Here is an 18,825-nt window from a genome sequence, read left to right as displayed (position 1 = left end):
ATGATACCAAGTTTATTATAAATTGTGTATTGTGTGAAAATTCTTTTTACCTGAAGGAGAATTTTAGTGGCCTTCAAGGTTAAAGGGGAAAAAACTAAGCAGCCCTGGTTTACCCAGTTTCACTACATTTAAGACATGGTGTTTGCCTGACACCAACTTCATTCGGCATGCTCTGGGTTAAACCATTTCTGAAAGAATTGTTCCGCTCACGGCTATGGTAAACATACAGGGAGGCTGAATTAAGACAGCCAAAATTAACTTTAGCTGGAAAAAAACCCCACAGTTTAAATATAATAGGAGAAGGAAGTAGAAGGGAAGCTATTCAAATAAACCATCACTAAGATTTCCAGAGACTGTAATTATTTTAAGTCTTTGTAAACTATGAAATTGCATGGTTCCTGAAAAAAAAACAATGGAATGCAAACCATTATTTGGAAACTGGTAAAAAATAGTGGCAGGAAACAGTGGCAAAACTTTTGCATTGACAACGAGTACATTTATTGGAAACTTTACAAAAGAAATTTCAGCTGCTATTTTAAGAAATTGTCAATCTTTCCATTTGCTTATTTTACTGCATAAAATTCCAGACAGTTGAACTCCATTCACGTCACATACAGATAACTACAGATTATTTTTTTAAAAAATTTTTTTTAATTGCCAGACATCACAAACTGAAGGAGTACCAGATCCAGGAAAGAAGCGGAATCCAAATTTAGAGGCTCCTTTTCCGCCCAAATAGATGATTTAAATCGTGTTCCTTAAGACATGTTACCGCTGTGCTGAAAAAAACCAGCTTGATCATCTCCTTCTTTGCAATTCTAGCTGATATTTAAACGTATGGTACACTGAATGGGTATCTCACTGCAATTTCAAGGTCAAAAAAGCCATTTATACTGCTGCAATGAAATTAAATACACATTCAGCTGAAAATTGCAATACTTTCCCATCATATATGTTCAACCCGGCTAAATTCAGGGAAAGAATGAAGAACTTTCAAAAGTTTCCTTCAAGTAACCATAGTATATCTAAACAAACAGCCAAAAGAGGCTGTTCTTTCTCTAATTGCTTGAATTAGGCCTGTACAGCCTGTGACCTGCCAAGCAAAATGCCAACCATCTTTTGTGGCCTGAGGTGAAAGGTAAGGGGTGGGAACGTCAGGCCCGGGGGCCGTATAAGGCCCGCAAAATCATTTGGTCTGGCCCTTTGGCTACTGGACTCTATGGCATTGATGTCCCTCCCCTCCCCAAACCCTGCCCTCCTCAGGCTCCGCCCCCAAAACCTCCCACCGATGGTGAAGAACCTGGCAACCCTAAAAATGAAGTTGCCAACCTACAGGATTACAATATAAGTATTTCAATTCCCTCAAACGAAGCGCTGCCAGCTGGGTAAGCTCTTCCAGTTAAACAAACATTAAGCAAAAAATAAATAAACAGAACTATGTGGTAACATGTTTCCCCAGAAAGAAGTGTTCTACAAAACCCTTTACATTCCCATCTTCCTTCTTAAATTACTGAATGAAGGTAAAACCAGGAACAAGAATATTAATTGGATAAACACTATTTTTTGCACTATTTTATGCGTTTCAGGCTTCTGACTTTTCTCCAAATGAAACAGATGAGCTCAGATATGAAGTGTATGTTAAATTCAATGAATGGGGGAGGGGAACCCACAGACATTCCCTCAAAAATATTCACAAGTAGAGACAGCTAATAAGCTCCTTTTCTAGGGCAAGAAAAAGGCAGACTCACTCTCTTTTTAAAAAAAAATCTTGAGGAGGTGGAGGCCTCGCTCTTTGATGACTGGACACTGCTACAGTGACAAATGTTGCCTTGGTCCTGATCTCCTGCACCAATACTGGACACAGGGTTGCCAACCTCCAGGTGCTAGCTGACAAATGGAGGCAGTAACAGTCAGCAAGACCACATCAGGGCCCCCGCTTTGCATGTGACCAGCATAGAGGACCTATCTGTTCATTCAGGATTCCACAGACCAGGGGCTGTGGCTCAGTGGTAGAGTGCCTGCTTGGCATAGAGAAAGTCCCAGGTTCAATCCCCGGCATCTCCAGTTAAAGGGACTAGGCAAGTAGGTGATGTGAAAGACCCCTGCCTGAGACCCTGGAGAGCCGCTGCCGGTCTGAGTGTACAATACTGACTTGGATGGACCGAGGGTCTGATTCAGTAGAAGGCAGCTTTGTGTGTGTGTGTTCCTGTGTGTGTACACACGGTGGCAACTGTGTTTTTAAAAAATAAGAGAGACATGTTTTTACCTGCTGATTCAAATCGAACGCAGTTTTCATTTTGTACAGTTTCCTCCTCTGGAAACTCTGGACTGGTCTGGTGCGAGCAGACGTGCTCCCCGCCAAAACGGATGAAGCTTTAAGCCTCGTCTTGTCTTTCCTTCTTCTCTTCAGGTGCTGCTGGTCAACCAGCCAACTGCTGGAAGAGGAAATTTCCTCACGGGTCTCTGGGCCTCTGAAATGCCCCAAATAATAAAAATCACCACAGGACGTCAAGAATGATTAAATAAAAGAAACTAGCACCTTACATATTTAGACATACCCTAAATCAGGGGTCCCCAGCCTTTTTGAGCCTGCGGGCACCTTTGGAATTCTGACAGGGTAGTGGGCGCAACCACAAAATGGCCGCCACAGGAAACAGACACACACACAGAGGAAGCCCAAATGCAGGGGACAAGAGGAGTAATTTTTAAAAATACACCAGGAAAGAGGAGAGAGAGAATAAAAAACAATACTGTGGTAGCAGCTGCTGCCAAGACAACATCATTTTCATCTGAGCACACAATACTGATTTTGATGGACCAAGGGTCTGATTCAGTATAAGGCAGCTTCATGTGTACTGCCATTTTTTAAAATTATATCCCTCAAATGTTAAAACAACTGTTACCCTGTAGTATGCCACCGTGTCACCTATAGGGTTGCCAACCTCCAGGTGGCACCTGGCGATCTCCTGCTATTACAACTGATCTCCAGGCAACCAAGATCAGTTCCCCTGGAGAAAATGGCTGCTTCGGAGGGTGGGCTCTATGGCACTATACGATGAGGTCCCTCCCCTCCCCAAACCCTGCCCTCCCCCAGGGTCCATCCCCAAAATCGGTGTTTTCCGGCCCAGAGCTGGCGACCCTAGTCACCTACCTTACAGAGATGCCATTGACTGTATCTTTCTGTTTACAGGACTTCGAGGACAGAGGAGAGGCCGTGGGAGAAAGACTGAACGGAGCCATCAGACTGCTGATGATTTCACTTAGCTGGGCACTCTGAAACAAGTTCAAAGAAAAACGGAAGTTCTTACATTGCAGCCTTTTACACTCCCGTATTTAAAGATTCAACTTTGCCCCCATTATAAAATAAAAATTTGACCTGCCCTGTTTCCTACTGAAGAATTGCTCTAAACATTTTTTCCTATTCCATTTTAAAATCAAATTTAAGAATATATCAAATTCAAGTCCAAAACTCTGGAACACTCTCCCCACAAAGACTCGCCAGCCCTTTTCTGTTGTTGTCTTCCATTAGCAGGTGAAGAATTTTTTAGTTCCGTCTGGCATTCCCTCAACCATACCTTCTTCCTGCCATTTTTAATTGCTGTTTTTATCTACATATGTATATTGCATGCATATTTTAACTTGGTTTTAATTGCTTGACTGATGTGGGCTTTGTTTTATTTTAATGGTTTTTTTTTTAAGATGTGTTTTTTGATGCATGTTTTTGTTATCCGCCTTGGTGACCCTTGTAAGGGCAGAAAGGCTGGGAATAAACTCTAAATAAATAAAAGTCTTAAAATACTTCTATAAAATTTCAGAGAAAGATACTGGAACCAGCAAGATACAAATGTGTTCTTAAATGTGCATCACATGAGACCAGAGAGATGCAGTCTTCACGCTGCACATCATGTCCATTTGAGTTATGGCCAGGGTATATCTAGGGCTTAAAAGACCCATGTTTAGCTGTGAACTTAGTGCGTGCCCTGTGCTTTGCTGTGGTTATGCAGGCAGGAAAGGGATCTGTATTTGAGTTCAGTTCAACAGGAACGCTGTGGCAGACCAGGAAGGAAGGAAGGTTGGGCGAAGTCGGGGTGTGTGTGGATGCAAGGGGCTGGTGGATAGGGTTGCCAGGTCCCCCCTGGCAACTGGCAGGGAATGGGGGAGTAGGGTTTCCAGATCCAGACTGGGAAACTCCTGGAGATTTGGGGAGGACAGGCACCTCGGTGGGGTACCATGCCAAAGAGTCCACCCTCCAAAGCATCCACTTTCTCCAGGGAAACCTCTTTGTTTTGGTGGGACCCTCTTTCCTCAACAGAGACAGGGAAAGTACAGCAGCAAATGGAAGATTTGTGAGAGGATGGACAAATATAAGAAAGAACTGAATACAGCTGAAAAGCTGAAAAAAGACAAAGGTAAGTTTCCAAAGATATCCTAAATAGCAGAGAGCTGCCCAAAAAGCTGCTCTAACTTCATGAGGCAGGGAATCAACTGAGGAGAACTGGGGGTAGATTCCCTCCGGAGACCTTGTTCCTGCCTCCCTGAGCAAGTGAAGGAAATCACCCACTCTGAAGATGGTGGGTGATGGTAGGGCTGTGGCTCAGTGGAAGAGCATCTGCATTGCATGCAGAAGGTCCCAGGTTCAATCCCCAGCATCTCCAGTTAAAGGGGCCAGGCAAGTAGGTGTTGTGAAAGATCTCTGCCTGAGACCCTGGAGAGCCACTGCTGGTCAGAGTAGACAATACTGACTTTGATGGACCGAGGGTCTGATTCAGTATAAGACAGCTTCATGTGTTCATGCCCTCCTCCTCAGAATGAGAACTGATATCTGTCATCTAGAAGTGAGCTGTAATTCTAAGGGATCCCCAGGTCCCATCTGGAGGCTGGCATCCCTACTGGTAGATGTTCTCCGGGTGGAGAAGTGGGTCACCAACTGGTAGGACGAGTCTGGCCTGGAACGCTCACAGCTGGGAGAGAGGCTGGCTGACACAATATAAAAATAACTCATGGCAGTAACCACTGAGGTTGTTCCATTTTATCCTCAGAACAACACAACAAAGTATATGAGAGAGAGAGAGAGAGCAAAAGGCCCAAACAAATTTCACATGCAGGTATTTGAACCAGGTCTTCCCTGTCAAAGTTCTACACAATATTTACGCCACTACACTTACTCGGGAAAGACACAGCAACATTTACTGCTCTGAAATGGAACAAAACCACAGCAGGTTCTCTCTCTTGCAATGTATGTTGATCTTGCTCTCAGAAATGAAAATTACTTTTATGAAATTACATGAATTAGTACATAGGTTACCAGTCTAATATGAACAACTCCCATTCCCCTTCAAATACCTGTTTCTCTATGTTTCGGAGAAGCAGAGTCGGACTGCTTGGCGATATTTCAAAATCATTTTCTGGCCAAGCATCCCGCCTTTCAAGATGGGCTTGAGAATTCCCCGTGGTGCGTAATAAAGCTTCTCCGTCTGCCCATTGTGTTTGTTTCTTCAGGATGTCCTTTGGAGTTGAAAGTTCTTCTAAGACCACCATTCCCTAGACAACAGCAATTGAACACAGTGGGTGAGAACAGATTAATTTGCCTATGTCAGCTGTAATTCTCAGAACATACTGCTTAAGCTTCTTGGAAAACTTTAATGAGCAACTTAGAACTCTGAGCGACAGCTGTGCGCAGAGACAATAGGTGAATAATCTCACGTAAAAGACATATTCATTTTTTCCAAGAAGCTGACACTACTGTAACTGTCCACCCAAACTACCATAATTTAGCATGCAGTCTTTACCCGGGTTTTCTAATTTCAAGTACATAACTGAAACACGATATACACGTTGCCCAAACTACTATATTTTGTTGATCAGGAGCAGGTGACAGAATTGCACCCTACCTGCCTCACTTCTCCCGCTCTGCGGTCAAATTCTCTAAGCTTCCATTAACCATGTCAAAGATTAAACCCTATTTTGGAAACCAGGTTTTGACCAAGATCTCACAATCATCATTCAGTCGCTATATCATGGTCTCTGTATCTGGACGCTTTGCCTGCCTGTTTCAAAAGCATGTATTTTCTCTCCAATAGGAGAAAAACATCAGATTTACAAAGTATTACAACACAATTCAGTTTGGAAATATGTCTTCCCCTCTAATGTGCACACACAATGTTAATTTTTATAACTCACATAGAAGGGAAACGGCTCATTTTTGGTACATATGGCCTATATCCACAATGTGGTGAAGGTAACGTTCTTATTTTATTAGTATACTAGCATAATTTAGTACAAACATTTAACACTGATTATGTTCCAAAACAACAAGCAACTGGCTGGGATGATATAACTGTTACTCAAAGAAGACACCATTATCAAAGCAATTAAGAGCCAAACTAGACCTGATGGAATCCTCGTGGCCACCACAAGGACGAAGAAGCATTAGCAGCCAAATATTTTGGATAACTCATGGATTCTGCCTTTCTTCCAAGGAGTGACACTAGTTATTCCAGGGGAGATAACAATCTGCTCAGGGCTGCCTAGCAGGCTCCAAAGTTCAGTAATACTTTAGAACTTATTTCCTACATTCACCCCCAATACCCCAAGTATTGGAGGTGAATTCACTGTGTTTTAGATTACCATCATATTTACTCTCATAATACATTTTCTTGCTGTCAAGTCACAGCTGACTTATGGCAACCTTGTCGGGTTTTCAAGGCAAGAGACGTTGCCATTGCCTGCCTCTGTGTCACACCCCTGGTGTTCCTTGGAGGACTCCCATATAAATGCATGCCAGGGTTAAGGTTGAGAGTATGTGACTGGCCTAGGATCACCCAGCAAGTTTCCATGGCAGAGTGAGGATTTGAACCCAGGTTTCCCAGATCCTAGTCCGACACTTAGCCACTACATCACGCTGACTCTCTGTTCACAATACATTCATAATAAATTTTGGTTAGAAACCAGGAACCCTAGAAAACAAAAAACATTGGGTTGGATCCAGCTAGACCTTGCCCTGGGGAAAATGGGAGGAGTGGGTCCCCTCTGACTGCCCAAAAGGCTATGTCAGGCCGTTGGGAGCCATGGAAGAAGAAGAAGAGTTGGTTTTTACATGCCGACTTTCTCTACCACTTCAGGAAGACTCAAACCGGCTTACAATCACCTTCCCTTCCCCTCCCCACAACAGACAACCTGTGAGGTAGGTGGGGCTGAGAGAGTGTGACTAGCCCAAGGTCACCCAGCTAGCTTCATATATAGGAGTGGGGAAACCAACCCAGTTCACCAGATTAGCCGTGCCGCTCATGTGGAGGAGTGGGGAATCAAACCCGGTTCTCCAGATCAGAATCCACAGCTCCAAACAACCCCTCTTAACCACTACACCACGCTGGCTCTCCGTGGGGAATGGGGGCTGTAGCAAGCAGGGAAAGTGAATGAGATGGAATGAAAAAGATGGCTGGATGAAACTCACGTATCTAGCTCTAAACTGAGTATTTGAAGAACCTTTTCCTCCCCCATTACTCAACGACAATACCTTGGTGGCGCGGATCTGTCTGTGAAGGTTAGTGAGTTGCTGGATTTTGTATTCTATCTCCGAAATCTGAGCTTGAAGCCATGTCCAGCAGCAGCCAATTTTAGCTCTGTCCACCAGCCATTGCCAGTCAGATCTGTACTTACTGGAAAGAACACAGAATTCTGATTAGCCAACAAAAAGATGACATCCACCTTCACAAAGTCAGCTTCAATATCTTAGGCGCCTACTCGTATTCCAAGAAATCTAGCATGGCACTCAGGTAATTTGCCAATACCTCAGCTCTAAGCAGCATATGCATTTCCCCTCTAAGTAATATACTGAACACTTTCCCCAGGTTGGTTGTAACCGGCTCCATTTTTTACTTCAAATAACTAAAAATAAAATTAGTAGGATTAGTTAAATCTGGAGTATGTTAATGTCTTATCACTAGCACAACCAAATGTGTTTAATGCTCTAATCAAGTCTCATTAATCCCACCCAACCACAAACAACTTCCCTCACTAGCAATTCCAATTTTTAATGAGAAATCCAACAAGGAACAGTGAGGAAATACCTTGCAAAAATATTGTCTTCTTCTACTTATTTAGTATATTTAATGTTTAAAGGGGCACACTGTAACTAAAATTTAGACCGAGGAAAGGCAGAACATCCATCCAATAAAATGTAAAAGGCCCTTACCTGGATAGCCCAGGCTAGAACCCATATCAGATCTTGGAAACTAGGCAGGGTCGGCTCTGACTAGTGTTTGGATGGGAGATCTCCATAGAATACCAGGTCATGACAGAGACACAGAGGCAGGCAATGGCAGACCACCTCTCAGCATCTCTTGCTTTGAAAACCCTGCGGGGTTGCCATAAGTCAGCTGTGACTTGAAGGCACTTTCCACGACCACTAAAAGCAGTTGAAAAATAGAAAATGACAAGCAGGGGAACTGCAGGAGGATCATGAGGGGCATCTCATTCACCCCTGTATCATTTTGACTCCCCACACTACTTCCTCTTTCCTTGGCAGCCTCTCTCTGCTTTCCTCTCTTCTTTCCACTCACTCATCTACTTACCTTTATCTATCCCAGCAGCTTTCCCTCCCTCTAGCACCCTCTTCACTTTGTTCCTTCCCCCCACCAACCTTTTCCAGTTCTCCCCTCTTTCAGCTTCTCCTTCTTCTCTCCCCTTTCCATGTTTCCTTCCAATTCTTTCCCATCTTTTTTAGTCTATCCCCCTCTAGACTGACAGAAATGAACACTTGTATGGATTGCTTAGCAACCCTCCCAAATGGCCACTGAGACCTCAGAAATGTAGTCTCAAGAAAGCTCAGTGGGTATTAATCCCAATGTATTTAAGATTTCAGATTTTTTTCTGTAAATTTGGGCCTTCTCACAGGTTTGTAGAAAATTTCCCTCTGTCCTGACCTCATTGTATGGATTTTTTTCTTTCACATTCTAGGACCTTGTTTAGAATTAGATATCATGAATACAAATCTGTCAGTTAGCTATGTCATATCCATGGAGACTAACTGAACATCAGACACTATGAATAAAGATATGGTAATGGTGTGCCATTATTACCTAGAAGTTAATATTGCTTCCATTAACTTCAGCAAATTCCTGTAGATTAAAGTGACTCACTGAAAAACATGCAAGTTTCAGCTATAAGAGAAGTTAGAGTGTCTAAACAAAGGGATCCTTTATATCATAGGCTGCAAACTACAACATGCCCTCTCATGGTTCCCAGTTCCTGACTTCCTACTGTTGCTTTCAGGTAATAAGTGGATTCCAGTCTGTGACAGATAAATCCAATCAGAAACATCTGTACTGATAGATTACTTATTAACAACAGTATGTATAAACCATCTGTCAGTGTTCACAAGAGGTACAAAAACACTGGACACACTCTTTGCGGCTTGATCATCCAGTGGTAAAGGGAAAGAAAGTCAATAAGTCAACAACCAGCAGATGGCTCAAGAACAGTATTGTCAAAGCATACCCATGCCAGAGTCGGCAGCCGCCGGAAGGAATCACTGCCCATTCGATTAGAAGTGCTTCCACTTCTGTGGCATTCCAAAGAAGAGGAGGAAGAGGAGTAGTTTTTTTTTTTATATGCCGACTTTCTCCACCACTTAAGGAAGAATCACACCGGCTTACAATCACCTTCCCTTCCCCTCCCCACAACAGACACCCTGTGAGGTAGGTGGGGCTGAGAGAGTGAGACTGGCCCAAGGTCACCCAGCTGGCTTCATGTGGAGGAGTGGGGAAACAAATCCAGTTCACCAGATTAGCGTCCATCGCTCATATGGAGGAGGGGGGAATCAAGCCCGGTTCTCCAGATCGGAGTCCATCGCTCCAAACCACCGCTCAATCACTACACCACGCTGGCTCAAATGCATCAATATTGGACATCTGCAGAACTGCAGTTTGGGCTTCTGTTTCCACCTTTATTAGGCATTACAAACTGGACTCTCCCTGCGGCCGAAGTGGCTTTTCAGGCAGGGGCCCGCCAACACAGGGTTTAATCAGGTGCAATTGAGGCAGACCTCTCTCCCCCCAAGACAATTAAGGCTTTGTAACATCCCAAGAGAGACAGCGTGGTGTAGTGCCATAGAGTCCAATGGCCAAAGCGGCCATTTTCTCCAGAGGAACTGATCTCTATCGGCTGGAGATCAGTTGTAATAGCAGGAGGTCTCCAGCTAGTACCTGGAGGTTGGCAACCCTACTGGGCATGCCTTGGGGTTCTCATGTCAGATTTCACCTCTGATAAAACAAAGGCTTGGAAGATTTATGTTTATAAAGCTTGGTTTGTTGACGCTGGAATCCAAGGACAGCTGTGTGGGAACACTCCTATGTCAAAACAAAACCAAGGTATTTATACTTTAAAATTTAATAAATGTTTCCCAAGTTGCTTAACTTTATAATGTTAACACATATAATGTTAAAACTTTATAATGTTTTTAAAGCAGTAAAATAAGCTGTGGTTTTGGTAAATCTTGTTTCTACTTCAATTTTTCACCAAATTCCTATTGTTTTCCTAAAAGAAAACTGGGGAAGGGGGGGTTCATCTGGTTTGCAATAAACTTTATATATCTAGTCTAGGAAGCAAGATGTTTATCAGCTATGAATTCCCCTGGGCTACAAAGCTTACTTTCCTGGGAGTCAGCAGCATCAAATAAAATGGAACTTACTCCTGCTGACCTGACACAGCCCAGTTTTTCAGTTCCTGTCCAATGACCATAATGCTCAAATCAAACATGACAGAGCTTAGAATATAAACAAAATAACCCTTGCATAGACTTAACCTTTTTCCAATCACACTCTAACTACAACAGACAGGAATTTTTGCCACCGATAATATAATCTTTTCATTTATACCGAACAGAAAGTAAGAGCCACAGATGAAGAACCAGAAAGTGAAGAAATCCAAGGCGCCAGCAAATTAGATTGAGGTCCAAAATAAAGACTACAAGATAACATACATGGAACAGACTCTGCAATCTTACTCTCACGAAGATGCTGATTTCCCCAACGACTAAAGACATTTGTAGACTCCCCAATCTGATCCTGGTGACCAACACAAAATATACACTGGAGAGGTAAGTTGACATAACTTCTACTTCTTCTCCCTGTCTTCACAAATCCAGAGCACGGCTGAAGCACATGAAGCATGGCTGAAGCACATGTCTACAACAGGGGTCCCCAACGTTTTTGAGCCTGTGGGTACACTTGGAATTTTGAGAGAGGTGGTGAGTGCCACCCCAACATGGCTGCCACAGGAGGCGGAGCCAGACAGAATACCACGCTCTTTCTGGAAAGAAAGAACACCTGAAGGGGCAATGGAATCACACACTAAGAAAAGCCCGGGGGCTTACCCATCGTCATGATCCTCTGGTAGAAAACCCATCTGTTTGAATGAGGGTAGCCAGGAGCAAGCCCTGCCTTACAATGCTCCTGCCTATGTTCTGAAAAGCTCGGGCTTTTTCTATCATGACACTAGCATTGTGGAATAGGCTCTCCTTCCCTGGAGGTTTTTAAGCAGAGGCTAGATGGGCATCTGCCAGCAGTGCTGAATCTATGACCTTTGGCAGATCATGAGAGGGAGGGCACCTTGGCCATCTTCTGGGCATGGAGTAGGGGGTCACTGGGAGTGTGTGGGGGGAGGTAGTTCTGAATTTCCTGCATTGTGCAGGGGGTTGGACTAGATGACCCTTGTGGTCCCTTCCAACTCTATGATCTTCAGGAAGTGCTTCAAAGCCTGCCTGTTTGCCAGGGATTTTGAATAGCAGGCATCTTTTAAGAGGGGGGAGGGATTTGGGCCTTGTTATTATATCTTTAGTTTTAGCTGGGGATGTTCTCAGTTTTACCGTAAGCTGCCTTGAACCACAAGGAAAGGCGGGATATAAATCTTTTAATAAAATAAATAAACGGCACCAAATAAGCCAACATATGTATGTGTTGAACTACTACTACTAAGCCAGTAATGAGCAGCCTTCCAGAAATCTGAGGCGGGTTTCTACTGATTTATCAGGAACCTGAGCATATGTGACTGTGTACAGGATTGCTGAACAGAAACTCTGGCATTCTTTAACACTTACAGTGCCACAGCTCTTCTGGAAATCTGCTCATCATCCTCTTCGCTGGAGCTGCTACAAGTGGCGTCAGAATCCAAACTCTTTTCCACGTGAGACAGTATCCCAGTTGCAGAGCGCGTGAATACCTGGATTTCACCAGGGGCAACAGTGAAATCACGCTGCAGGTGTTTATTCACCCTCGCCTCGAGATTATTGCTTCCTGTTCTAATTTCGGCACACCGGTGATAACTGCCACCCGACATTCTGCTCGGATTATGAAGAGCATTCATTCTCTGCAGTTGATGTTTCACAAAGTATTTTATCTGCTGGTCGCAGTGCTTGACAACATGCTTTGCCAAGAGTATTTGCAAATGTTTCTGAGTTCTTTTGGCCCGGCTGAGCAAAGCCTGTTGTTTGTTTACACACTGGAGTAATCGAAAATTCAATTCCTGTTCTTTACTACTGGGGCTGCAGTCCATTGTTGTTTCCAAGGCTTCATGATGAACTTGATGGAATACATTCCCTTCTTTCATCTCAGTATTGGCAAATAAAGACTTACTAAAAAAGCCATTCTTCCAATGCCATTTACAGTTAGGAAGCTGCCTTTCTTCTACATGGCCAGATTCAGTTATACGTGGCTCTGATGGCTTCCCTGTTTCTGAAGAGTTCTGTGTTGTCACCGACAATAAATTCCCCCCTTGAACCTGCTCTCTAGATTCTGAATTAATAATCTGATTGAAGTGTGTATTCGTGCTGTTAAATAAAGGATTTCTTGCCTTGAAACAATTTTGCTCTTCCAAGTTCTTCTGCATACAATGCTTATTGTATATACTGAAAGAAGAATTGGGGTTTGTTAATAGGGGATAGTGTTTAGAGGACTGGGAGCCAAAGTACTTTAAACTGAAGAGATCGCTTTGGAGATTCGATTGTGGGGTGGGAAACCCCAGCACCGAGTATGTTATCTGTGTCACAGAATCCTCCTTTATTTTCTCTTTGACAGTTTTGGCATTTCCCATGCCCAACGTTTCACTGGACTCCATAGCTTTTGAAGACAAGGAAGGGGGTAAACAGATACCATGACCTTTCATTACTTTCTCTCGGAGAGCAGGTGTCATAGCTGCTCTAAGCAGTTTACGCTAAATCTGTAAGAAAAACAAATAGCAACTTAGATTGTAATATTCTGATTCCATTCCAAGGGTATCACATAAAACTGGAATATAATTTTAGGTAACATAGTAAAAGCTTTGTTATCCAGCACTCAATTATCCAGAGTGCTCAGTTAACCAGCATCGCCCAGAAGACAAGCTCCTCCTCCCATCCATCATACCCCTGCTTCTTTGGGTACACATGTGCCCCAATCTGCCTCTACAGCTATTAAAGGTGTAGAACATGTTTTCGTCCAGGCTGTTGACAACCCTAGTCCTACTCAACAGGACTCAACCTTCCTCAACAGGACTCAATGCAGCTTACATCAAATTCAGAAGGAAAAAAATCTCACATCAACAGCAATAGACAGAAAAGAAAGCAATCTACAAACCACCACTCATGGGCCACCAAGTGTTAATCAGGAAAACTCTGCTTTACAGAGACTCTGTGTAAAGTCTGGGCCTTTCTCACATTCTCAGGTAACCCATTCAGTACCACATGGGCAGCCACTGATAAAGCTCGAGGCCAGACAACGTCAGTTCTAACTGAGCGGAGGAACAGCTAGCAATCCCTCTCATATGATGATCAGAACTACCTTGGGGACAAATATGAGTGGAAGTGGTCCAGTAGATATGGAAGTTGCAGGCCATGAATTGCTTTAAAGGCCAATGCCAGAGCTTTGAATTGAGCATGGGATCAAATTGGCAGCCAGTGTAGTGACCTAAAACTCAGCTATGTTTAGAACACTTAACCCCTATCGACAGTCTAGTTACTGCATTCTGCACAAATTAGAGCTCCGATGTTGTCTTCAAGGGCAGCCCCACATAGTGTATAAAAATGGCTAACTTCTCCCCCCTTGTAGCCAGTGTGGTGTGGTGGTTAAGGTGTTGGACTAGGATCGGGGAAACCCAGGTTCAAATCTCCACTCTGCCATGGAAACTTGCTGAGTGACCTTGGGCCAGTCACTCTCAGCCTCAACCCTGGCAAGTACAAGGATAGGAAACCTACAAGGAATACCATGGGCGTGACGCACAGGCAGGCAATGGCAAACCATCTCTGAATGTCTCTTGCTTTAGTGCTGTAAGTACAATAGTGTGTATTTTTCTTATTTTGCTTTTTCAGACATTTGAACACACACATGAAGCTGCCCTTATACTGAATCAGATCATCAGTCCATTTAAGACCAGTATTGTCTACTCAGACTGGCAGTGGCTCTCCAGGGTCCCAGGTGGAGGTCTTTCCACCTACTGCCTGGTCCTTTTAACTGGCGATGCTGGGGATTGAATGTGGGACCTTCTGTAAACAAAGCAGCGGCCCCTCCCCTCCAATACATTTGTACATTTATATAAAAAAGATACACATCCAGGAAAAGGTTGATTACATCCAAGTGTAAATACCTGTACCTTTTCATTTACATTTGAGTAAACGTCTGATGATAAATAATGAAAGAATAATTCTTTCTAAATCTCTAGGATAAACTTGTAATTTAAGATCTGAGACATCTCAAATATTTAACAGTCCACAGTCATTTCCCCCCCTAAATATTATTTAATAGAAACATGATGGTAATTTACAGAATATGAATGCTCTGCAACACAGTGTTCTCTCAGAACATTTTGGTAACTTCAGTGTGCCCCAGAGAAATAAGGCAGTTCTAGAAATAAAAAGGTAAAGGTCCCCTGTGCAAGCACCGGGTCATTCCTGACCCATGGGGTGAAGTCACATCCCAACGTTTTTTAGGCAGACTTTTGTTTACGGGGTAGTTTGCCAGTGCCTTCCCCAGTCATCTTCCCTTTATCCCCAGCAAGCTGGGTACTCATTTTACCGACCTCGGAAGGATGGAAGGCTGAGTCAACCTTGAGCCGGCTACCTGAACCCAACTTTCGTCGGGATCGAACTCAGGTCGTGAGCAGAGCTCGGACTGCAGTACTTCAGGTTACCACTCTGTGCCATGGGGCTCCTAGTTTTAGAAATAGTCAGTAACCAAAGAGTGTTCTCTCAGAACTTTTTGGTAACTTCAATGTGCCCCGTAGAAATACGACAGTTTTAGAAATATTATTACATTCTTCTAATCACTACCTGAGGAAATCTATGATTCTTTTTTCTAAAATCGGGCAAATATACTTCCTTTTTAATACCTACATTTCACAAATGCAACACCAATATTTGAAATGATTAAACAGTACCGAATCAAAGACAAAAGGAATAGATGGACAAAGGATGCTGCAGCACTGAGGAAGATAAGTAGGCGTAGACCTAATCAGTTCCTTGGATGGGGGAACACATGGAGATTCAGGTATAATATTATAACACCACCAAACTGAACAGGTGGTTAAGCCCAAGGAAGAAACAGTCAACAAAACATACAGATTCTACTGAGCTGATGCTGCTACTTCTCCTTCCAAACGCCTGTGTGTGGCACTATCGGGGGAAATGCTTTGCAATCATAGCCTAATATGGTAAAAGGGCAGCTCTGCTTATACAGAGTACCCAGTTATATCTTTAGTATCTCCATTTAATGGATTGTGAGTAGCACAGCTTGGAAAGAGACTCACTTGAAATCTTAAAACAGCTCCTGCCATTCAGCATAGACAGTACCGGGCTGGGAAACCCAGTGCCCTGACAGTGTAAGAAGAAGAGTTAGTTTTTATATGCCGACTTTCTCTACCACTTAAGGAAGAATCAAACCGGCTTACAATCACCTTCCCTTTCCCTCCCCGAAACAGATACCCTGTGAGGTAGGTGGAGCTGAGTGAGCTCTAAGAGAGCTGTGACTAGCCCAAGGTTACCCAGCTGGCTTCAAGTGGAGGAGTGGGGAAACGAATTCAGTTGACAAGATTAGCGCCCACCACTCACGTGGAGGAGTGGGGAATCAAACCCGGTTCTCCAGATCAGACTCCACCACTCCAAACCACCGCTCTTAAGGTAACCATTAATCACCATATGGGATTACTAACCATTCGCTCCAGGAAAGTAACTCATATTGAATATGCCTGTACTTATGTGCTGTGCTCCTGCTCCTTCTCACCCAGGCCAACAAGAAATAAGGTAAGAGCAGCGCTAGACTTTGCTCTATGCCAGTGGTGCATTTATTACACCTCACTGGCTGCACCACGCCCAGGCCAGCAAAGTAGGGCTTGCACAGCTACCAGCACCCAGTGGACTTTCGGCGAGGAGCAGCATGGGGACACTGGAATTTTGGCTTCAACCTATGCCAGTGGCACCCTTACTGCTCCTTGTTAACCCCAATGTGCCCAGGAAGACCCTGGGAGGAGGTATTAAAACAGAAGACAAGAATGCTCATTGGGAACAGTGAGAGATACCTGAAGGCACATTGGATATAACGGGAGCCAGGATTGGCAAATGACTCGCATGGACTTGTAATACATTACAGTGCAGAAAAAACTGCAATAACCATGCAGAACGGATTTAGAGAAACCTGCTCTGGGGCTGGAATGACAGTCCCCCAGAGAGGAATGACAGTCCCTGGGAGTAGCATGAGCATTCTGGCCCTGGAATGACTGCCCGTACAGTGAAACGATGAACGCTTGGAGTAGAAAATTTGATCTGGCACCGGAATGACTCCCACGAGTGGAATGACAGTGTCTGGGAGCAGCAAAAATGCTTTGGGCTGTAATGAGAGTCCCCAGAGCCTCATAAGAACACAAGAAAGGTCATGCTGGATCAGACCAAGGCCCATCAAGTCCAGCAGTCTGTTCACACCGTGGCCAACCAGGTGCCTCCAGGAAGCCCACAAAAAAATGACTGCATCAGCATTATTCTGCCTGCATTCCACAGCACCTAATATAATAGGCATGCCCCTCTGATCCTGGAGAGAATAGGTATGCATCATGACTAGTATTCATTTTGACTGGTAGCCATGAATACCTCTCTCCTCCATGAACATGTCCACTCTCCTCTTAAAGCCTTCCAAGTTGGCAGCCATCACCATATCCTGGGGCAGGGAGTTCCACAATTTAACTATGCGTTCTGTGAAGAATCTCTCACCCTCCAGCAGATGACCCCCTGTTCTGGTATTATGAGAGAGGGAGAAAAACTTCTCCCTGGCCACTCTCTCCAAACCATGCATAATTTAATAGACCTCTATCATGTTTCCCTAACAGTTTTAACTGCCCTTTATAGGGCAGTTGCTCTAGATCCTGATCACTTTGGTTGCTCTTTTCTGCACCTTCTCAAGCTCTGCAACATCCTTTCCCCATCTGTCCCTGGTTGAAAATGAGTGAATTAGCCAATGTAGTCCCATAGAAACAAGCCACAGACTAGCACGTTTTGGCACTTCTCAATTAAGTTGTCAGCATTCAGAGTCCTAACAAGACACATGTGTCAGTGGGATGACACTCAGTGCCATTCTTTTATTATCAATGTTGCAAATCTTTATAAAGTGTGATTTTATGGATTTACTTCATTTATATAACCGTCTTTCTCCCCAGAGGGGACCCAAAGCAGCTTACATAATTCTCCCCGCCTCCTTTTTCTCCTGACAACAACCCTGGGAGGCAGGTTAGGCTAAGCTTGGGTAACTGGCCCAAGGTCACCCAGCAAGCTTCCATGGCACAATGGACCTTCGAACATGTATCTTCCATATCTAACCACTCCAGGGAATGTGGGGGCCACCCAACAAACAGCGGGTAAGAAATCTGGAGTCCCCCCCCCCAAAAAAGTGATTTCTAACATTTACGAAACCAAGTCTGATCACCACCCGAGGTGCGTTCACACGTGCACTCTCAGGGAGAAGTCGCTTCCTCTGCCAGCCAAGCACTTCAGTTCTGCAGGGTGAGTCCCCCCCACCCCAGCATCGCACCTGGGCAAACCCGAATCCCTGCACGGAAAGGCCTGAGACAAACGTGCGGGCGCGTGTCCCCGTGACACGTGTCAGGAATCCCCCCCCTTCGCCCAGAGGAGCAACTTCTCCGTCCCGCTCGCCGGCCAGCCCCGCCCGTCACGTCACAGCCCCGCCCCTCCCCGGCCAGCCAATCAGGGGCGCGCGCGGGGTCGGGCGCTCTCCCTCCCCGCCTCCCTTTGCCACGCCCCCTCCTGGCGCCCCACCTCCCTCAGCCCCCTCTCGCCGCCGTTAAAACCCTCGGGGGGGGGAGGGGAGCGAACCAACTGTCCCCCCCATACTTTCTGAGGTGGGGGGGGGAGGACCGTCCCGCCAAGGGGGCCGAGGCCGGACTTGCCTGCTGCCCCACGGCGGTCGCCCCCTCCTGCGTGGCGGCGGCGTCCCGCTCCTTCTCCCGCTTCCTCCGCCGCTCCTTCAACAGTCGCTCGGCTCCCAAACAGCCGCCTCAGCTGCCAAAGGGGGCGGCGGGGGCTGAGGAGAAGGGGGCAGGGGCCGCCGCGGGCCTCCCACGGCCAATCGCGGCGCGAGGGGGGCGGGGTTATGCAAACGAGGCCCGGTGGGCTCCCGAGGGGCGGGGCCGGGGCTGGACGTCTCTCGGGGCTCTTGGCGACCCGGTGTGAACTTTCCTCCCTTTTGGCCCTCGCGGGCCCCCGTCCCGCGGCACCTGGAGCAAGCTGGGGAGGAGGGCGAGACTCATCTAAGGACACTGCCCGGAAAATAGCAATGCCCAGCGTGCGGTGGGGCT

At 45.2% G+C, this 18,825-nt stretch overlaps 1 protein-coding gene across 1 annotated transcript in view; it reads right to left on the bottom strand.

Moving 5' to 3' along the window:
• Window positions 1–13,209, bottom strand: part of KANSL1L (KAT8 regulatory NSL complex subunit 1 like) — a 34,412-nt gene extending 21,203 nt beyond the window's left edge. The window contains exons 1-5 of the mRNA XM_056861225.1: window positions 12,098–13,209; window positions 7,517–7,658; window positions 5,344–5,541; window positions 3,152–3,273; window positions 2,267–2,471 (exon numbers count right to left, since the gene is read on the bottom strand). Coding sequence (XP_056717203.1) covers window positions 2,267–2,471; window positions 3,152–3,273; window positions 5,344–5,541; window positions 7,517–7,658; window positions 12,098–13,188 — 1,758 coding nt within the window. The 5' untranslated portion in view covers window positions 13,189–13,209. The remainder of the gene's footprint in view (window positions 1–2,266; window positions 2,472–3,151; window positions 3,274–5,343; window positions 5,542–7,516; window positions 7,659–12,097) is intronic.
• Window positions 13,210–18,825: the final 5,616 nt, after the last annotated feature.

This window comes from Euleptes europaea, chromosome 15 (assembly GCF_029931775.1).
Source record: "Euleptes europaea isolate rEulEur1 chromosome 15, rEulEur1.hap1, whole genome shotgun sequence".
NCBI lineage: Eukaryota > Metazoa > Chordata > Lepidosauria > Squamata > Sphaerodactylidae > Euleptes > Euleptes europaea.
This window is presented reverse-complemented; position numbering and strand designations above follow the sequence as displayed.